Source organism: Tursiops truncatus, chromosome 2, assembly GCF_011762595.2.
Source record: "Tursiops truncatus isolate mTurTru1 chromosome 2, mTurTru1.mat.Y, whole genome shotgun sequence".
In the NCBI taxonomy this organism is placed as follows: domain Eukaryota; kingdom Metazoa; phylum Chordata; class Mammalia; order Artiodactyla; family Delphinidae; genus Tursiops; species Tursiops truncatus.
Window position 1 is genome coordinate 110,663,847 of NC_047035.1, and position 17,794 is coordinate 110,681,640.

At 47.3% G+C, this 17,794-nt stretch overlaps 1 protein-coding gene and 1 long non-coding RNA gene across 2 annotated transcripts in view; one reads left to right on the forward strand and one right to left on the reverse strand.

The window, feature by feature from the left end:
* ANP32A (acidic nuclear phosphoprotein 32 family member A) overlaps positions 1 to 11,073 on the reverse strand; it is a 39,699-nt gene extending 28,626 nt beyond the window's left edge. Inside the window, 1 exon segment of the mRNA XM_033851898.2 lies at positions 10,943 to 11,073. Coding sequence (XP_033707789.1) covers positions 10,943 to 10,996 — 54 coding nt within the window. The 5' untranslated portion in view covers positions 10,997 to 11,073.
* Positions 8,276 to 12,041, forward strand: LOC117311108 (uncharacterized). Its single transcript, XR_004525223.2, has 2 exons — positions 8,276 to 8,541; positions 11,019 to 12,041. It is a non-coding gene; the product is annotated as an uncharacterized lncRNA (long non-coding RNA).
* The last annotated feature ends 5,753 nt before the right edge of the window (positions 12,042 to 17,794 follow it).

Sequence of the window (17,794 nt, forward strand, 5' to 3'; positions counted from 1 at the left end):
TGTTCACTGCAGCACTATTTACAATAGCCAAGACATGGAAGCAACCTAAATGCCCATCAACAGACAAATGGATAAAGAAGATGTGGTATGTATATACATATACATATATATATATATGTACACACACACACACACACACACACATATACACAATGGAATATTACTCAGCCATAAAAAGGAACGAAACTGGGTCATTTGTAGAGATGTGGATGGATCTAGAGACTGTCATACAGAGTGAAGTCAGAAAGAGAAAAATAAATATCGTATATTAACGCATATATGTGGAACCTAGAAAATGGTACCGACAAACCAGTTTGCAGGGCAGAAACAGAGACACAGATGTAGAGAACAAACGTATGGACACCAAGCGGGGTAAGTGGCGGTGGGGGTGGTGGTGGTGGGAGACTGGGATTGACATATATACACTAATATGTATAAAATAGATAACTAATAAGGACCTGCTGTATAAAAAATAAGTAAAATAAAATTCAAAAATTCAAAAAAAAAAAAAAGGCAACTGACTGGAGGAGTGGTCTCCTAAGTGGATCACCCCCAGACAATCCATGGGGCCGCAGGAAGTAAACCCTCGGACTTCTAATATTTTTTAACTTAACCTCTTAAATTTTAATTTTTTGGTGGTTCTACAATGTACATATTTAGAGGCAGTGTATGTGAATAATTCCTAACTAAAGGGAGACACACCGGGGCCAGGGCTCAGGTTCAAATTTTTTACCGACACGGGATATAAAACCCAGAAAAACGTGAAGACCACTAGGCTGAGAAGGTGTGAATCAGCCACCCAGAGGCAGGCGCTCACACTGACCCTGGGAAAGCTGAGGACACCAAACCACAGTGGTGTTTCAGATGCTTTGTTTCAGTGGCTTCGTGCTTGGCTCACCAGACCGTGGGTGATGAAAATGACAAGAACGTACAAGGACCATGGCTCCTTCACTCAACCAATACTTCTACAATGCCTGGCACGTGCCAAGTGCACTGCTGAGCCCAAACAGGTCCCATCAATCATGCAGCCTACCGGCTACATGGGGACAGAGATGCCATTTCAAACACACGCAGGAATGTCTAATTACAAACTGAAGCTCTTTGAAGGAAATTTCTATAAGAGTTTTAGAACAAAAGAAGACCTAGAGCTGAGGAGGGATATCGGATGAAGGAGATCATAAAGATGATTAGATGCTAGAGAAGTAATGGTGGCAGCTCCAGAGAGGAGTAGCTTTGAGAGCGTAAATGGTAGTGAGGCCAGCGCAGTGGGAAAGGGGGGTGAGGAGAAAGATGAGAGTAAGAGGCAGACCACACAGGACTCTTGTTGGTCTTATTAAGGCTTTTGGGCTTTATCCTAAGGACAATGGTGTATTTTAAGTACAGGGTGACACGATTACACTTGCATTTTGGTAAGATCATTCTAACAAGTTTGAAGCATGGCTTCAAGGGGGCTTTGTGCAGGGGAAATCGGCTGGATGATATTTTCAACTGACAGGATTTGTGATGGAAAGATCACATGTGTGCATGTGGGGAGGATGGAGGAGGTTGCAGAGGCCATGGGTTCCCACTGGACATGCTGAATGTGGGGTGCTCTGGGGACGCTCGGGGGGAGACACTAGGTGCGTCCTGAGCTCAGTCAAGAGGTCAGGCCGGAGATGTTAACAGTAAACGTCAGACCCCAGGCACCACAAAGTACCTGCAGCTGTCAGTGAGGAAGAACAAGATTTTGTGGGGAGGGAATACAGAACAAGAGAGAGCTCAGGGCCTGGGCTTGACTGAGTCCGATACTTCACGGCTGCAGAGAGGAGGGCCAAAGAACCAAAGAAACTGAGGAGTGGCCACAGCTGTCGGGGAAATACTGGAGAAAGGGGGAGGTAATGGGGAACATATCTCATGAAGGTCAAGGGTGGGGATACAGTACTGCTGCTGAGAAGTCATGTAAAAGACAGTGAGGGCTGCTGGGATTTGGGGAGCTGTTTAGGAAGCTGCGGAGGCTGAGATGTGAGAGAAGTGAGGGAAGGGAGAAGGTGGTTAGACAATTCAGGAAGTTTGAATGTAAAAGGGGAGAGATGGCCAGTTGCTAGAGTGAGATAGGAGATCAAGGGACATTTCCTGTCTGCTTTAAGATGGGAGAAACCCCCCAAGCTTGAGAAGGATCCAAAGGAGAGTAGCTAGGTGCCCAGGAGGAAAAAGGTAACTGAAAGACAGGCACAGGTAAGACCCAAAGGACAGCTGAGCTGGGCACAGGTTTGGTCTAGGAATTTCTTAGGAAACCAGGAAGTTTCCATTTTCTCTGTGAGGGGAAGGTCGTTGGCTGGGAGGGAGGGGGTGGAGGGTTGGTGGGCAGTTTGAGGAGTCGAGTCTGAATTACTCGCTTTAGGTAGTGACCAGGTGTTGCCCAGGAAAAGGGAGAGTCATGTTATTACCCTCAGCAGAAACTACCTATTTAGAATCCAGTGCTGGGGCTGTTCCATGATGTTTAGACGCTAGAGCTACACTCATTAGATGGAGAAACAACACATTTACTGTTGAATTGCTTGTGGGGAAAAACTGGCAAGTTTGAATCTCTAGTTTCTAACCTCTTTCCCCACTGAAACAAATGTTACTTTTTGATATAATGTGTCTGTTGATAATGTAAACTTTTTTTTTTAAGTGAATGCCAACTGTGGTGTCTAGGAACAGACCATAATAACAATGACATCTAATGTTTATCGAGCCCGTACTTTGTGCCAGACTGTGTGGTAGGCACTATTACATTGTCATTTTACAAAGACAAAGCGGGGGGGCAGTGAGGGTAGAGAGAAGTGGGTGGAGGAACATGCTTGGCGGAGGGCTGCTGGCACAACCAGGAGACTTGGAAGGCATCCATCCAGGCAGGAATTTAGGATAATGATTCCATAATGCTGTGAGAAGGTCTGGCTTGGGAAAGGGCTAGGAGAGCAGCTTGAGAACATAGGACCCAAGATGAGATGGCTTCAAAGCAGGAGGAATCACTACTGACCCTCGGCGGAGAGACTTCACAAAGCTGCAAATCGCATTCCCGCATTCCTCCCAATCAAACCACAAAACATTTGAGTGTGAAGGAACGAGCATTAATATTCATCTTTTAATGTCTTTCCAACATTAACAAGTAATGAAATCAATTTATGGGTCAAAGCCAGCATTTTTTTTTAATGAATATAAAAGTGTTTTATTCCCAGTAAGGGAGCGCACTGTCAGTTTTTCACATAACCTGTGTATCAATATATACATACTGGGTAGTGTTTTAAAACATATTTCTTAGTATAGGAACAAAAAGTTTGAAAGTCACTGATCTCACTCAACACTCCCATTTTAGAGTGGAGAAAACAGAGGCCCAAAGAGGCCAAACAACTGTCCAAGTTATTTAATAGCAAGGCTGGGAAGAGCACCCAAGTCTCTAATAGCTCTCTGGTAATTTCCTCACCAAACTGGAATCTCCAAACGCAAATCCCCCTGGGAAAGATAACCCAGACTTTAATCCACATTAGAGTAAGTGATCGTGGGGTTAAGTAAACTCATCTTTTAGACCTGCCACCTGGAGCAAGTTTTGGTAAAAGGCGGCAACAGATGTGTGCACCAGGGCATCTGTGAAGCTGAAACAAAATAAATTTGAGTGAAAACACAGGGGTTTCAGGGTGTGGCCCAGGAGGCACTCGATGGGGCCCAGTGCCAGTGAACAAAGACATCTTATCTCGTTTTATAGGCTTCGTGTTAACAAATGTCATCAGGACAACTGGTTCTATGCAGGGAGGCTGCTTCCATGTCTGGGAAGGGGGCCCAGGCCAACGGCAGCTTTGTTCATCTAGCTTCAACCCATTTTATTAAATGAAAAGTTCGGAATAACAGATGCCTTCACAAATCTCCATCCCTGCCAGACTCCATCTCTTTAATGAAAACATCATTGTTGGGTATTTATCATTTGTCATATAATTATATTTCAATGTAATATAAGATTCAGACTCAGGTCACTATTTCTCTACTTTGCTTGTGGGAGGAAGGAAGTGGTGATGGGGGACTGGGGGAGGGTACTTCCTAGGAGACTAGAGCACTAGCTAGAGGTGGTGGACAGGTCAAAATGTGTGTGTTGCCTGGGAGGGCATGGTAGCGAACATCTGTAAGGGAGTACCCCCTCTGGACACCAGAGAAATGAGCCTCCTCTTCACCAAGTCATAATTCAGGCTCAACAACTCAGCCAAGCTCATTTGACCAGGGCTCATGACCACTCAGCAACAAGCTCTCTGCTCCTTTCCTAAGTGATACACCAGAGTAGAGGGCAGGCACCGTGGTAACGAGACATCTGATGAGCATCCTACACAATCTCCATAAAAGATCCCCAACAGCCCTGAGGTTTTTTATTTCAATGTGGTAAAATTAATATATAATGAAGCTCTAGACGACCAGCCCCCAAAGCTCAATCAAGGTGCCTGTATTACCTTGAGAGGCTGGTGGTACAGCAGCGGCCCAGAGAGGGAACTGGGTCTGCAGTTTGCTGTCCTTAAAGTACAGGCGACAGTTATGGGGACTGGGATTCACCCTCTTGGATTTATTGCCTCCTCCCGCGGCCTGGCCAATTTTCTATCCACTCCTTCCGCTTATTAGCTCAGGCACAAGAGGCTAGAGAGGTAGAAAGAAGGGCTCTGGAACTCAAAGCCACTTTGCTGCTAGTACGTTCCCCAGGCAACATGCACGGTGGAAGAGCAGCAGGCCCAAACTAGAGATTCTAGGATTATCTGTGCTTTCCAGTGATCTGTGCTCTGAAGTTCTGATGTCAGCCACCAGGTACACAGCTGCTGTACCTTCCAGACCTCAAAGCTCAAACCGTTGCAGTTCAAAGCTCCTTTTCTCTAGCTCTGAGAAGACATCTAAAACTTAAGGGTAACCATTTAACTACAAGGTATGCAAAAACCTTTTGAAATATCCTGAATATGCAAGATGAAGAATTTCGGTTGGTTACACAGAATAACTTCTGGATAGAAGGGATGCTCAATTTTACACCAGCAACAAGTACGATTTCTCTTCTTATGGATGTTCATGGATTGAGGCTGATTTCCACCAGACATCAACTAGATAAAAGGCACAGGGCTTCCCTGGTGGCGCAGTGGTTGAGGGTCCGCCTGCTGATGCAGGGGACACGGGTTCGTGCCCCGGTCCGGGAAGATCCCACATGCCGCGGAGCCGCTGGGCCCATGAGCCATGGCCGCTGAGCCTGCGCGTCCGGAGCCTGTGCTCCGCCACGGGAGAGGCCACAACAGTGAGAGGCCCGTGTACCACAAAAACAAAAACAACAAAAAAAAGGCACATGTCAAAGGACTTGGAAAGACCCCTAAGGTACCACCCAGAAGAAAGGCTTCTTACACACTTAATAAAAAAATTTAATAATTAAAAAAATTTAAAAACTGAGATCCCAAGGTCCTTCCCCACAATCTATTAAACTAGGGATTACCGAACTTTTTCTGTAAGGGGCAAGATAGTAAACTTTACCTAAAGGCAAAACTGACAATACTACATAGGCACTTTTATAATGAAAAAAAAAAACAAATTTCCACAATTCTTTTATTGATAAAATTCAAAACATATAATGAGCACAATTTTTTTCCTAATAAAGGTCCAAGGAGACAAGTATAATTCTTTGCAGGGGGGGAAGGGAGACAACATTTCCCTTAACTGGGATTCAGTGTTCCACATCATCAAACTGATTGCAGCGTTTACATGTACAAATCATTCTTAGCTCGTGATACAAAAACAGGCAGTTCACCCAAAATTTGGCAATGCCTGTGCTAAACCAATGTCCAGGGGTGGAGCCAGGAATCTGCATTCTACATGCGCCCGGATGATTCTGGTGATGGGCCACGTTTGGGACCCAACAGACTATACAATTTTCAAAGTCCTAACTGTCTAACTAAGGACCTCCGGTTTTACAGTGGGAGGAGAACCCAACTCTGCTGCTTACCAGCTGTTTGACCTACTCTCTCAGCCTGGATGATTCACCCTCACAACAGAGGATGTCACCCTGCTTGGCCTATCCTTAAGGAGTTGTTGGGGGATTAAGTGAGATGATCCATGAAGTGTTATTAGTAAACTAGGTCCTGGAAACCAAGGACATGCCAATTCTGTTCAGCTTTTTGTCTGATAATAAAAGTGGGAAATGCATTACACGCACGCTCCCACACACACCACTGCCTGAGTGGCTCCTGCTTATCTTCTCATTCCTCAAAATGTGTCCCCCAACACCTAAAAGACCAGATTCTAACCAGATGTGATGTGCTAACCCAAACTAGGGAAGTGTATGTACGGCCTCCCCCTTAAAACCGACAAGCCAGAGAGCCTCTGATCCTGACCACCCACCTCAGTATCTTCAACCAGGAGGCTGTCCAGTCTTCTCTCTCACAAGGTGGCAATTTTCAAAGCCAAGGAAGAAAAAGCTCTTCCCCACAGTCTCTTACAAGTAAGGGTCCTTCAGGGGAGGGAGTATAGAGGTTGAGTATGCAGATTGGCTGTGATAACATCTTTATGCCTTGATTTCCTGTGCTAATATAAGGATTATAATAGTACCTGCCTCCTAGTGCTGCTGTGGGGACTAAATTAACTGATATGTGTAATCCACTTAAAACTGTACCAGGCATAGCATGGGTGCTATACAAGCATCAGCTATTATTATTGTTGTTCTCTAAACCCTAGAAATGCCCAAAGTTGTGCTGCATCACACCCCCGCCTCTCTCTGAGAATAACACTATCACATACTGAGCACCTGAGGGCCAGATCAAGCCAGTTTTGTCACTGACTCATTAAATAGGATTATTCCCATTTTACAGGTGAGGAAACCAAGGATCAAAGAGGTAGGTTAAGTTAACCGGCCTGAGATCACAGGGGCAGGGCAGTTAACTTATCTTACCTCTGTGACACGAGGAATTTACACTTAGGCCCGTGTGGTTCTACTACCCAGCTCCCCCGTGAAGCCCTCAGGCTCAAAACTACCATAAGCAGCAGCAATCCAGTACCAAAACATAACTGACCATGTCCATATGGAACTCATGCTCAATTTTCTGCCTCTGGATCCCTGGTAGGCTTGCATAAACTGGAGTTAATATCAGCCTACTTGAACCCAATTAGGCAGTAAGTCAGTCTGGAAAACATGATGTGACGTATTCCAAAGGTCAAAGTTAAACCTGGCTTCCTGAGCAGTCTTGGCCGGGCACTGCCATGAAAGCTAGTCTCCATGCAGACGTCTACCAGAGTTTAACCTGTGAGGTGCTTAACCAGCATGGATATCAGCTTTTAAAAAGTCTCAGACAGATGCCGGCGACGCGATGCCTTGCCTGGCTCACAGTCAACCCCCAGAGAAAGGCAGTTAGGAAAAAAAAACATTTACTTTTTAAAAAGCAACGCCTTATTCCCTAATCTTTTCGGTTTAGGGTTACATTTACTACTGTGGCTGCCTTGCCCTGGGCAAAAATAAAAGGGGGAGGGGCAGAGAGAGAGCAAGGGGGCCTCCCCTAGCAGCCAGCAGGGCGCTGCAACACCCACCTGAAACACCGAGCGCGACCTACCTTCCCGGAGAGCCCAGCCCCGGAGGGCGTTTCCCCAACGCATCAACTCGTCCCTCCCGGCTAAGCGGCTGCTGTCCTCGGCTTCAGTCAGGGCCGCTAGAGTCGCGTGCGCCCCTCCCAAAAGAAACCTCATGTTTAATTTCTCCCCCCACCCTCCTATCAGTTCCGCAGAAAGAGCAAACACCAGGGCGATCCGTTCGTCTTTAGGGCCACATTGAACTACGTCTAAAACGCCTACAGGAGGAACGACGAAATACTGGCGAGAAAAGGGGCGGGGGAGGCAGGGAGCGCGCTGGGGGGTGGGGGGAGCACTCGCCGGGAGGATCGTCGCCCTCCCGGAGCAACGGCCGCCGCAACGCTCCAGCAGAGCCTCAGGCCGTTGGCAAGGGGCGGGGACCCCCATCGGGGCCCAGAGCACAACTGGGGGTCCCCGGAGCCCGCTCCCCCTGCTGCCTCCACGTCCGGGGCCGTCGGGGCGATGGCGCAAGTCTGCGCCCCCCCCCACCCAGGGACAACAGCCACGGTGACAAAATGGCAGCCCGGCGCCCGGCAGTCGTGCCACAGGCGAGCAGGGCCCCGGCGGCCGCCCCTGCCCCCCAGTAACGCCTCGGCGCCCTTCGGGCTCGGCCTCCGGCAGGCCTGGCCGTTACAAAAACAATAATAATAAATAAAACACCTCGAGCTCCAAACCAGCTCGGGAAGCCAAAAGGCCCGCCCTGGGGCCAGTCCGGCGCGCCCGCGCCCCGACCCGCACGCGCGAGGCCCGGCCGCCGGGTCGCCCGGCCGCCGGCCCGCGCCCTGCGCCGCATGGAGCCCGGCGCCCGCATTAGGAGCCCCGCGCTCGGCGCCGGCCGCGCCATGGGGGAGGGGAGGGGCGGGCCGCGCGAGACCCGGGAAACATGGCTGCTTGTCCTATTTCGGCGTCGCGGCGTGGCCACCAGCCCCCGGATCAGAGTTGGGAGAGGCTCCGAAGGTGGGTGTGTGGGGGCCCTGGGGGGAGCACGGCAGGGAGGGGTGCAGGGGGCGCTCTCTGGGAGCTATTTGTCTTAAAAACGTTTAAAAAACCGAGTTTCTCCTCCCTCACCCCTTTTGTCCCTTATTAGCTAGCTTTCTCCCCCTCCTCCGCAAACGGACAGAAAGTGCCCCCTCCACCCCCACCCGCGCCCCACCCCGCCTCAAGGTAGGGGGCAGGCGTGTGGGCCGGGAGACTCGAAGGCGAGGGGGCGTAAGCGTGAGAAATCGCTCCCAGTTCGGCGCGGCGCGCTCCCCTCCCCCAGCACACACTCGGGAAGTTTAAAGAGCCGGTTCGACCCGCTTTCGATTTCGCTCCCAGTTGGCCAGCAGCGGCGATAGGGTTGGCCGGGCGAACCGCGCCTCCGCACCCTCCCTCCGCGACCCCGGCCCCCTACTTGGCGCCCTTCCCCCTCCGCACGGGGGGCTTCCGGAAAGTACGCGGGAAGCCCGCGGCTCCGGCCCCCTCCCCCATCACCACACCCAGCCCCCCAATCCTCTGGCTCGGGGTCCAAGCTGGGATGAAACCGGCCAGAGAAAGGCAAAGCGCCGGCAAATTGTTCGCGGAAACTCCAGCGTCCTCCGGCGGGCAACCCCTCCCCTCCCTCCGCCACCCCCTCCCCGCCCTGCGCGCCATAAGGCATTGCACGTCTACAGTCCACAGCTGCGTTATGATGGGGGGGGCACAAAAAGGATCTTGTTTTCAAAAGTCTCACTCAGGTTTGGGGGAGGAAGTAGAGAAAAGAGGAAGCAAGGCCTGCCTGCGCCAGGAATTCGGGTTTTAACGGGCTGGAGGGGCGACAGGTCAGCGCACAGTGCTACCCCAAACTCCCAACTCTGTGGAACCCTGGCTACAGGGCTGGGGTGAGGGGTCCTCCCGCCCGCGCTCCGCTGGTCCCCGGAGGGGCCACGAGAGGAGTCAGCCAGCGTCTCCGCCCCAGACCCGGGGTCTCCTCCGCTGAGCCTCCAACTCACATAAAACAGTGTTTGAAAGCGAGAGGGAGACAAAAACGGGCGTTCGAGTAACCCACCCTCACCTTTCCCCTCCTCGGGGGTAGGCTTTTGCCCGAGCCTCCCAGTTCCCATCGGTTTAAGTTTCCTCCGGCCGTACTCCCGCTACTGCCCAATCAATAACGGCGACGGGAAGGCAAACTCCCATCCCGGAGCTGCGTGTCTGCTAAGCCCGCATAAATCTGGACCCAGCCAATACCCACCACAAGCACCAGCTCTGGGCAGCTCGCGTCCTGACAAAGTTTCCCGGGCCCATTTATTAACTGGGCGCCGAATGGCTGCCAAGGAGCCCACCTTAGAGAAAGACGGGTCGGGGCCGGGGGGGGGGGGCGGCCAGGGCTCAAAGCCTAGCATCTTAGGGAGGCCGGAAGGAGCAAGGGCGAGGGGGGACCGGGACATAGCCTTTGGGTAACTTGCAGTAGCGATCGCGCGAGGTGGGGAGGCGCGGGGATTATCTGTGCCTTTGCACGTTCGAAAATCCCTCCCCCCGTCTTCCAATTTATCCTCCCTTCGGAAGGAAAGGAAGAAACATCAGCATCTGGCCCGAAGGTGGGGTGGAAAGAGTGAGGGAGAAAGAGGAGGAGAGGAAGGGAGGCAGAGAAAGGGAGGGAGGGAGAGAAAGGGCGCGTTCACGAACACTACAAAGTTACAAATATGGCTCCCCCGTCTCTCGCCTCATCACTGCAAAGAAATGAAGACGCACTTTAAACTCGAGCCATTCCCAACTCCACTGCAGCCCCCTCCCCACGCGCTCTCCCCAGGGGCCTCGGCCCACATTTATCAGAAACTAAACCGGACTCGCGAAGCCCAAAACTTATTGTGTGTGTGCGAGCGAGCGAGCGAGCGAGAGAGAAAGGGAGGGGGAAGGCGCGGGAGGGGGGCGGAAGGGGGGATTCATTTATAAAATATAAAACCCCCTTTTTTTGTTGTTAAATCCAGGAGGCAGCCCCTCTCCTCCTCCTCTCTTGTTAATCTTTCCCTCAGACGGAGTCACGGGAGCAGCGAGCTCAGAGGGTTATTTTGCCTCATTCTCTCCGACCCAAACGCGTGCGCCCGCCGGCCCCCGATGGGTGCACACTCTCGCACCCACACTCGCACACGCGGGAGCACACGCACAGGTAGTCACACACCAAGGGCAGCGGCGGCGGCAGCCAGAACATGCTCGGCTGGCACTGCAACCCCCCAACCTTGCAATTCATTTGCAGTCCGACCCCCAAACCCACATCTCCCGGGCGCCCCCCTCAAAAAAAAGTGCCTCCCCCCAACGCACACACACACACACACACACACACACACACACACACACAAAGTAGGAGAATGGACCGACAGAGATATTTTTGGCAAATGCTCACATCAGAGGGCGTCCTGTTCCGCAGCTCTAAATGAATCCGTTTGTCCATGTCCATCTCTCGCGCTCTCTCTCTGCAGAGGCTCCCGCGCCGGCGGAATTCAATCAATAAACCCCGAACCCACGGCCGCGCGTTTTAGGACTTTGAAGGCTCAACCAGCTCCGCTCGGTTCTCGAGCCCCCAGCACCCGCGGCGCACACTAACCTGATCACCGTGGAGGCGGGATTGGCAGCCCGGAAGAGTGGCAGCAGCCTTAGCCAATCGCCGCCGAGGGTCTCCGGGCAACAGCGAATGGTGGCGGAGGCGGGGGGGAAGGGACCAATGGGCGGGCTGCGCAGCCGGCCAGGGAGGCTCAGCCATTTGGTTGTGGTGCCGGAGACGGACCCCTTTAGATTTCGGGGCGGCTGAGGAGCGCGGCGGCAGCTCGGCGGCTGAGCAAGGGGGGTGGGCGGAATGTAGGGGGAAGGGAAGGTGACTGTGCCTGGAGGGCCGAGCCGCCCGGCCTCGCCAGCCCGCCGCCGCCTCAGCGTTTGGCCGGGGGCGGGGCCGCAGGTGCGTTATACGAAAGGGAGGGGCGCGGCCGAAGGGGCAGGGGGTCGGGGTCCGCGCCGGGCCAAGGGCTTCGTGGGGTTGCCCCGGGCCTGACCGCGCCGCACGACCGGGTTGTGGAAAGAGGCAGACGGCGAGAGGTCTGGGGGCCGCGGACTGCCCGGCGGGCGGGCAGATGAAAGGCCTGGAAAGAGGGGAGGGGTCAAGGGTGCGGTGGGGGGAGGGGCTGGTCATTTTCTGGGTCCAGCGGGCAGAGCTAGTGGAGCGTGGCTGCTGCCCCCCATCTCCTCTACGGGTTCCCACCCCCGGGCTGCGGCTCACAGCCCGCGCGCCCCTTCGCCTCCCGCCTCGTCGTAGTCCAGCCGTGGCCATCGCAGCCCCTTGAATACATAAGTAAATAAAAAGCAAGATGCGTCCACTTCTGGATGACTTGCCTTGCGGTCTCGACCCTCTCCATGGAGAGGCATTTCAGTTTGCATGTCAGCTTGGAAGGAGTGATCACCAAGAGGCACCCGGGGTTTTGTTTAATCAATAAATGAGTGAAGACCATGGACTAAGAATTGATGCTGAATACTTTGAATATTTTAGAAAATGGAAAGGGAAGGTGCTAGTAACTCCTGGTTTTCTGGACCGAACATAATTTATGGGCTTTATAGACCTAGTGAAAGAAAACGGCGCACAGTTTATTTTAATTGTCCACCTGAGTCATTTGGTTCAATCTGGGCTGCCAAAGAGGCTCTATTTGGAGCACTTTCTCCAAGTTTTACGGTTTGCTTGCTTTCGGTTTTTTGAATCACATTAGTTGTAAGAGACCTTAAAGCCTTAATTCCCACTTGGTTAACAACTTATGGCCAGTTCTAGGACTGTGTTGTGTACTGCGTTGGCTGCCTATGTCTGTTAACAAATCACGGGGATTGTTGTCAACAGGACAGATACATCTCCACACAACTGTTTTTCGATTCTTTTATTTCTACACGTCTACACTCTTCCTCATGCACTTCAAGGTAGTTCTTTTGCATACATTGTGTTTATTTTTCAGGGACATGGGTTCAAGGGAGAGATAAACCAATATGTATGTTGCAAGTTTGAAATATTGTTACATAACACCAATACAGTTTCATTCTTGAGCATACAAAGTTTAGGAGGAAATAAAAAGTGACAGTGTAAATAAAAGGCACATATAGAATGCTTACACTGGGGAAGAAACTGTAGTAACTTTAATATTGTAACCCGATGGATTGCAAATGTGAAATCCTGCAACTAAGCATTTTACTCAGTAAATTCTTCTTTCAGACAAAATATTAAGTGGAATTGGAAAAGTGATCATGTATACTCTGAGTAGCTATGAAATGCAAAATAAAAATGGAAAGCCATTGTTTTATTTCATCTGCATATAAATAGTATGGGGTAATTTATTTGACTTGTTGCCTTAGCTGACATCAGTCTTCCTCAGTTTTGTTAATCTTATTTAGGCCAATTTGTGGAGCTGGAATTTATAATTTTTAAAATTGGCTTCGTTATAAAACATACAGGGACCCCAAAGTTCCTCTCTTTACCAGAGTCAGCTGTTATTTCTGGATATGGTGTTTAAGGTTGTTTCAAAACAGAGCTTTTCATCAATCACATTTAGCCAATATGATGTCTAGAATCTATATAGCACAGGAGTCCTGAAGTTTATGTTCTCTCTGGTGGTAAATGCTCATCTTCAATTAAAAATTTTAACCACAACTAAGTCCACGCCGCTAGCAATGTGATATGGCAGGGTACCTTTCCAGAGAAGTAATCCTTTAAAAGCCAACCAATCAAATGCAGAGATAGCCCCCATCCAGCTCTGCTAAAGGGAAGCAAATAGCTCATTTTATCGTACAAAGACTGGAGAGGATGACTTGGAAGCCCAAACCCCCCGTTAAAAAATGTACAGGAACAAATTAGAATGGAAAAAGTCATGACTTGATTACTACTCAAAATGTTAAACCTAACGGTTGTTTTTAGATAACAGCTTTTGTACTGGTTTTAGAAAATCGAAAGAAGGCTTCACTGGATGTCAATCATTACAGAAGCTGAAATATTCAAAAAGTGTATTTAGCCAATTGAATACTTAACTTCCCATCTTTCCAACATACTTTGAAAGGAGAGATTTTTCTCTCACTTTCACAAATAGATTTCTTTGTAGTTTATTTCTCAGAAAATTTTAGTGATTTTAATTTTTGTTATTATCAAAAGGAAATAGGAATATAGCTCAGCCAAAGCTGAGCCATTTGCCCCAGGCTACTTAACCAAACATCCAAACAAACAATAACAACAAACACTGCCCTTACAGTCCCTATTCTACAGAGTTGTTTCTTAAATTGCACTTCATTGCATATTATAGGAAATAAATGCCCTTGAATGGCTCTGAATATCAGACATATAGTAAGAAAAGAAGCCCCATATCAAGGAATATGGGCTGAATTTTGAGGTGGAGTGGGAAGAGGATGAGTTCCTAACTCCTGAGAGATTCTACAATGGGAGTTAGGTTATGAAAGATGTCAAGTCTGTAACTTGCAGAACTGGATTTGATTCACACTGAGAAGAATAAATGAGATGCAGTTCAAAGGTTTGAGCCCCTAGGGAGAAATGGCCTTCAAGTAAGGAGAGAGATCTTCCTGCCTTACATAATATTTTCCTTCAAGAACCATTCCAAACAAATGAGCAGCCCATCTTATTCTTTAAGAGGTATAAGCAATGGGTGTCCTTAGCCTCTTGATACATTTTGGAAAACACTGTTTTATAAATAACCCACATTGATGTTTCTGCCATTTTAACTCATTTGCCCTTGTTTGGTCTCTAAAGATGGAGACCCTCTGGTTAGCATCCTTTTATGAGTCAAGTTAATGTATTCACAAGTTCAACTTTTTGTTCTTCAGCTTGAATCACATACACTGGAACCTGGCCATAGTACTTTTTCACCTACATCATGGTTCTGCTGCCTGGACCCCAAAAGACAATGATATGGAAAGACTCCAGCTTAATTATGTTCTCTTTTGTCTTTCTATATAAATAGCTTTTAGAAATGTAGATTATTCTTTTTTTCCTCTTGTTTTTTAAAACTGTAGATTGTTCTTTTGAAATTCATGGTAACAAATGTGAAGACTACTGCATTTTGATTTTAATAGCAAAGGTTGAGGTCCAGGATTTAAAAAGTTAACCATTCTTAATTCTTTTGCTTAATAAAGCATTGGATGATTTTATCTCTCAAATTATTGAATAGTTACCTTATCAATGCATTGGTCATGGAGAAAAAGCACTGTCATTATGAAATATATAATGAAAATAGTCATTATATGTGATTTTAAAAATTAATAGTAAAAATCATAAAAGCAGCTTAAAGATAGCTTATAGATAGAAAAATACCTATCATCTATATACTTGTTAGAAACCCACTAGAAATGTTGTGAGTCTGTTTCTTAAATATATTTATTAAGGGTAATTTGGTATTAAGGGTAATTAAGAGGAAAGTTTGTATACCACTCACCAGGAAGAAAGCCATAGCTATAATCTCTTATTTTTAGTAGTAATTATGGCTATAAAGGAAAAAAAATAGATGCCTTAAAGACAAATAATGGGATAAGGAGCCATAGAATAAGACTGACTGAGGACAACCTAGGTTGAAAAAATAGAAATACAATTAATTTAGAATCTACAAATTCATTTTAATCTATCTGGGGTTGAAGTTTACCTCTATGAAGAAAAGAGTACTAATGTCTATTAAGATGGAAGAGGTAGAGAACAGATTTTCTAAGAGCTTTTAATATATTTACTATCTGCAACTAGTGTTTCTAAGTTTAAGCATGCCTGGTGAAACTGTCCTCTCAGATTACCTACTTTGTAATGGCAGTTATTATTTGTACATATAATTACTTATATGTAATTCTTCTTAGAGATGAATTTAATGCATTCTGAGAAATTAGTAATTTAAAAATTATTTCTAGTGGAAATATTAGGTCCTCAGGAGAGTATACCTATAACCTGAACTTCCTCTGAAAATTCTGAATTCTAGCAAGTTGAATATAAAAATTACACCCAATGCACTTGACCAAATGAGTCATATGACGACTCTTAGCCAGCAAAGGAACACTGTCCTCTGAAATAATTTTGTATGCCTTATTGTATAAGAGAATTATATCACTTATACGTATGTTTATTCAAAGGCAACTTGAGTAAGGGTGAGAAATACTTTTCACTAGGCTGGACCAACTCATTATGTCTATATTCACGTTCATGAGCAGAAGCAAAGCTATAGATGAGGCAGAATAGCAGGTAAATAGCAAGCACATTGATCACAATGTGGTAGCACTTTTTATAATAGCTAAAGAAAGAAACAAAGAATATATTCATATACCCAGGAAAAAAGTCTAGGAAAGTATGCACCAGAAAATGTTAAAAAATTTTTTTACAAAGGTTCTCTGTGGGTGATGAGGTTACACTGTTTTTTGTTTTTGTCTATATTTTCTAAGTTTTTCAGTTGATAAATAATTTTTGCAATAAGAAAAAGTTATTTTAATGGAAAATACAGGTATAACAGATTTGGGGGATGCTTGTGCTAGTAGGATTTCTTAGCTGCAGACAATGGAAACTTTCCCTGACCGATACAAACAGTAGGCAATTTCTTATAATCCTGTCACAAACCAAAGAACAAGGTACAGGAAAAGAGCAGGAAGTGGGAAGCTGGGCAACCTGGAGCAGCCAAGATGGTACTCCAGGTATAGTCTACAGAAGACCCCCCCATACCTTGGAAGTAAGTCATCTCTAGGCTGTGGACTCTGCACCCCTCCATTGCCGCGAATGATCTTTCAGGAGCCTTCATTTTTGTGTCACTCCCTCAAGTTTCAGAGCCCTTGGCAGGAATATTTGCAGATGCCCCAGCTGTCCGGGGAAAAGATTATCTGACCCCTTTAGCTCCTACAGTGGGGTGTGTGACCCTGCCTCCCATCTATTTTAGGATTCTGCCCAAAGAGTATTCTGATACTAGGTGACCAAAAGCAAAATCCACTAAAGTGTTCTGATTAAACCATACTCTGAAGGTTTCCTAATGATCCAAATTAGCCTTGTCTGAGCTCCTCCCCTGCTCACTGCTGTTTACGAGGAGGAGACGTGCTATAGTCTGAATGTTTGTGTACCTCCCCCTACAGTTCATATGTTGAAATCCTAATCCCCAAAGTGTTGGGTTTAGGAGGCGGGGCCTTCTCCTTCAGGAGGTGACTAAATCTTTATCCCTCATGATTGAGATTTGTGCCCTTATTAAAGAGGCCCCACAGAGCTCCCTAGCCTTTCTGCCATGTGAGGACACAGTGAGAAATCTACAACCTGGAAGACAGCCTTCACCCAACCATGCTGGCACCTGACCTCGGACTCCCAGCCTCCAGAACTGTGAGAAATAAATGTTTCTTTTCATTTGTAAACCACCCAACCTGTGGTATTTTGTTGTAGGAACCCAAGCATACTAAGACAAGACTGCATCACCTATCTAGGATCAACCTAAAACAGAGCTAATATCTGAACTCTTTGATTTCCTTTCAGATGCTTCCCTCTCCAGACCCTAGGCCAGAAGAAACAATGTACTATTGTTGATGTCAATGAAATACTTAACAAATCCGAGCTGGTAATAACTCTAAGACTTTGAGAAGAAGGATGCCCAGTAGAGATAATTGATTTTACATTACAAGGAATTTAGTCCTAAGGGTTATGCTAAACATGAGAATAACCTACAAGTCATTTGTCATGAATAAATGTAAAGATCTCTGGATATCTTGTGGTATAAGATCTTGAGTAGTGATATATTACTGCTGATGGGTTTCTATCTGCTGCTGTGAGCGTATTTTCAGGCTCAGGTGCAGAACTAAGCTGAGGGGTATGAGATTTGTAGTAAAAAATTATTGGAAGTAGGCAAGTGGTCATAGACTAAGGGTTCACAATAGGATGCAGTCACTTTAAGGACAATTTTGAAGAAAAAATGCTGATGGTGAAAGAAATGCAAAAACCACAAACACATCAAAGAGGTTCATATTCCTGGGAACAAAAAGGAAGGTCGGAAAGGATCTGCTTATAGAAAACATATTAATCTTGGGACGCTGTCCTTTTGCGTCTTGCCCCCCATCATTTCAGGTCACTTAGCTTAGACTGCTTTTCAGCTGAAAAAAGCAAATGATACCCTTGCAAGGACTCTGCACAACATTATAGGAATTCAGCTGTTTTATTTTTACAACTATTAAAGCATGGTTTAACGGTTACATGAATAGAAGTTCCTTATAAATGGCAGTAACTTCT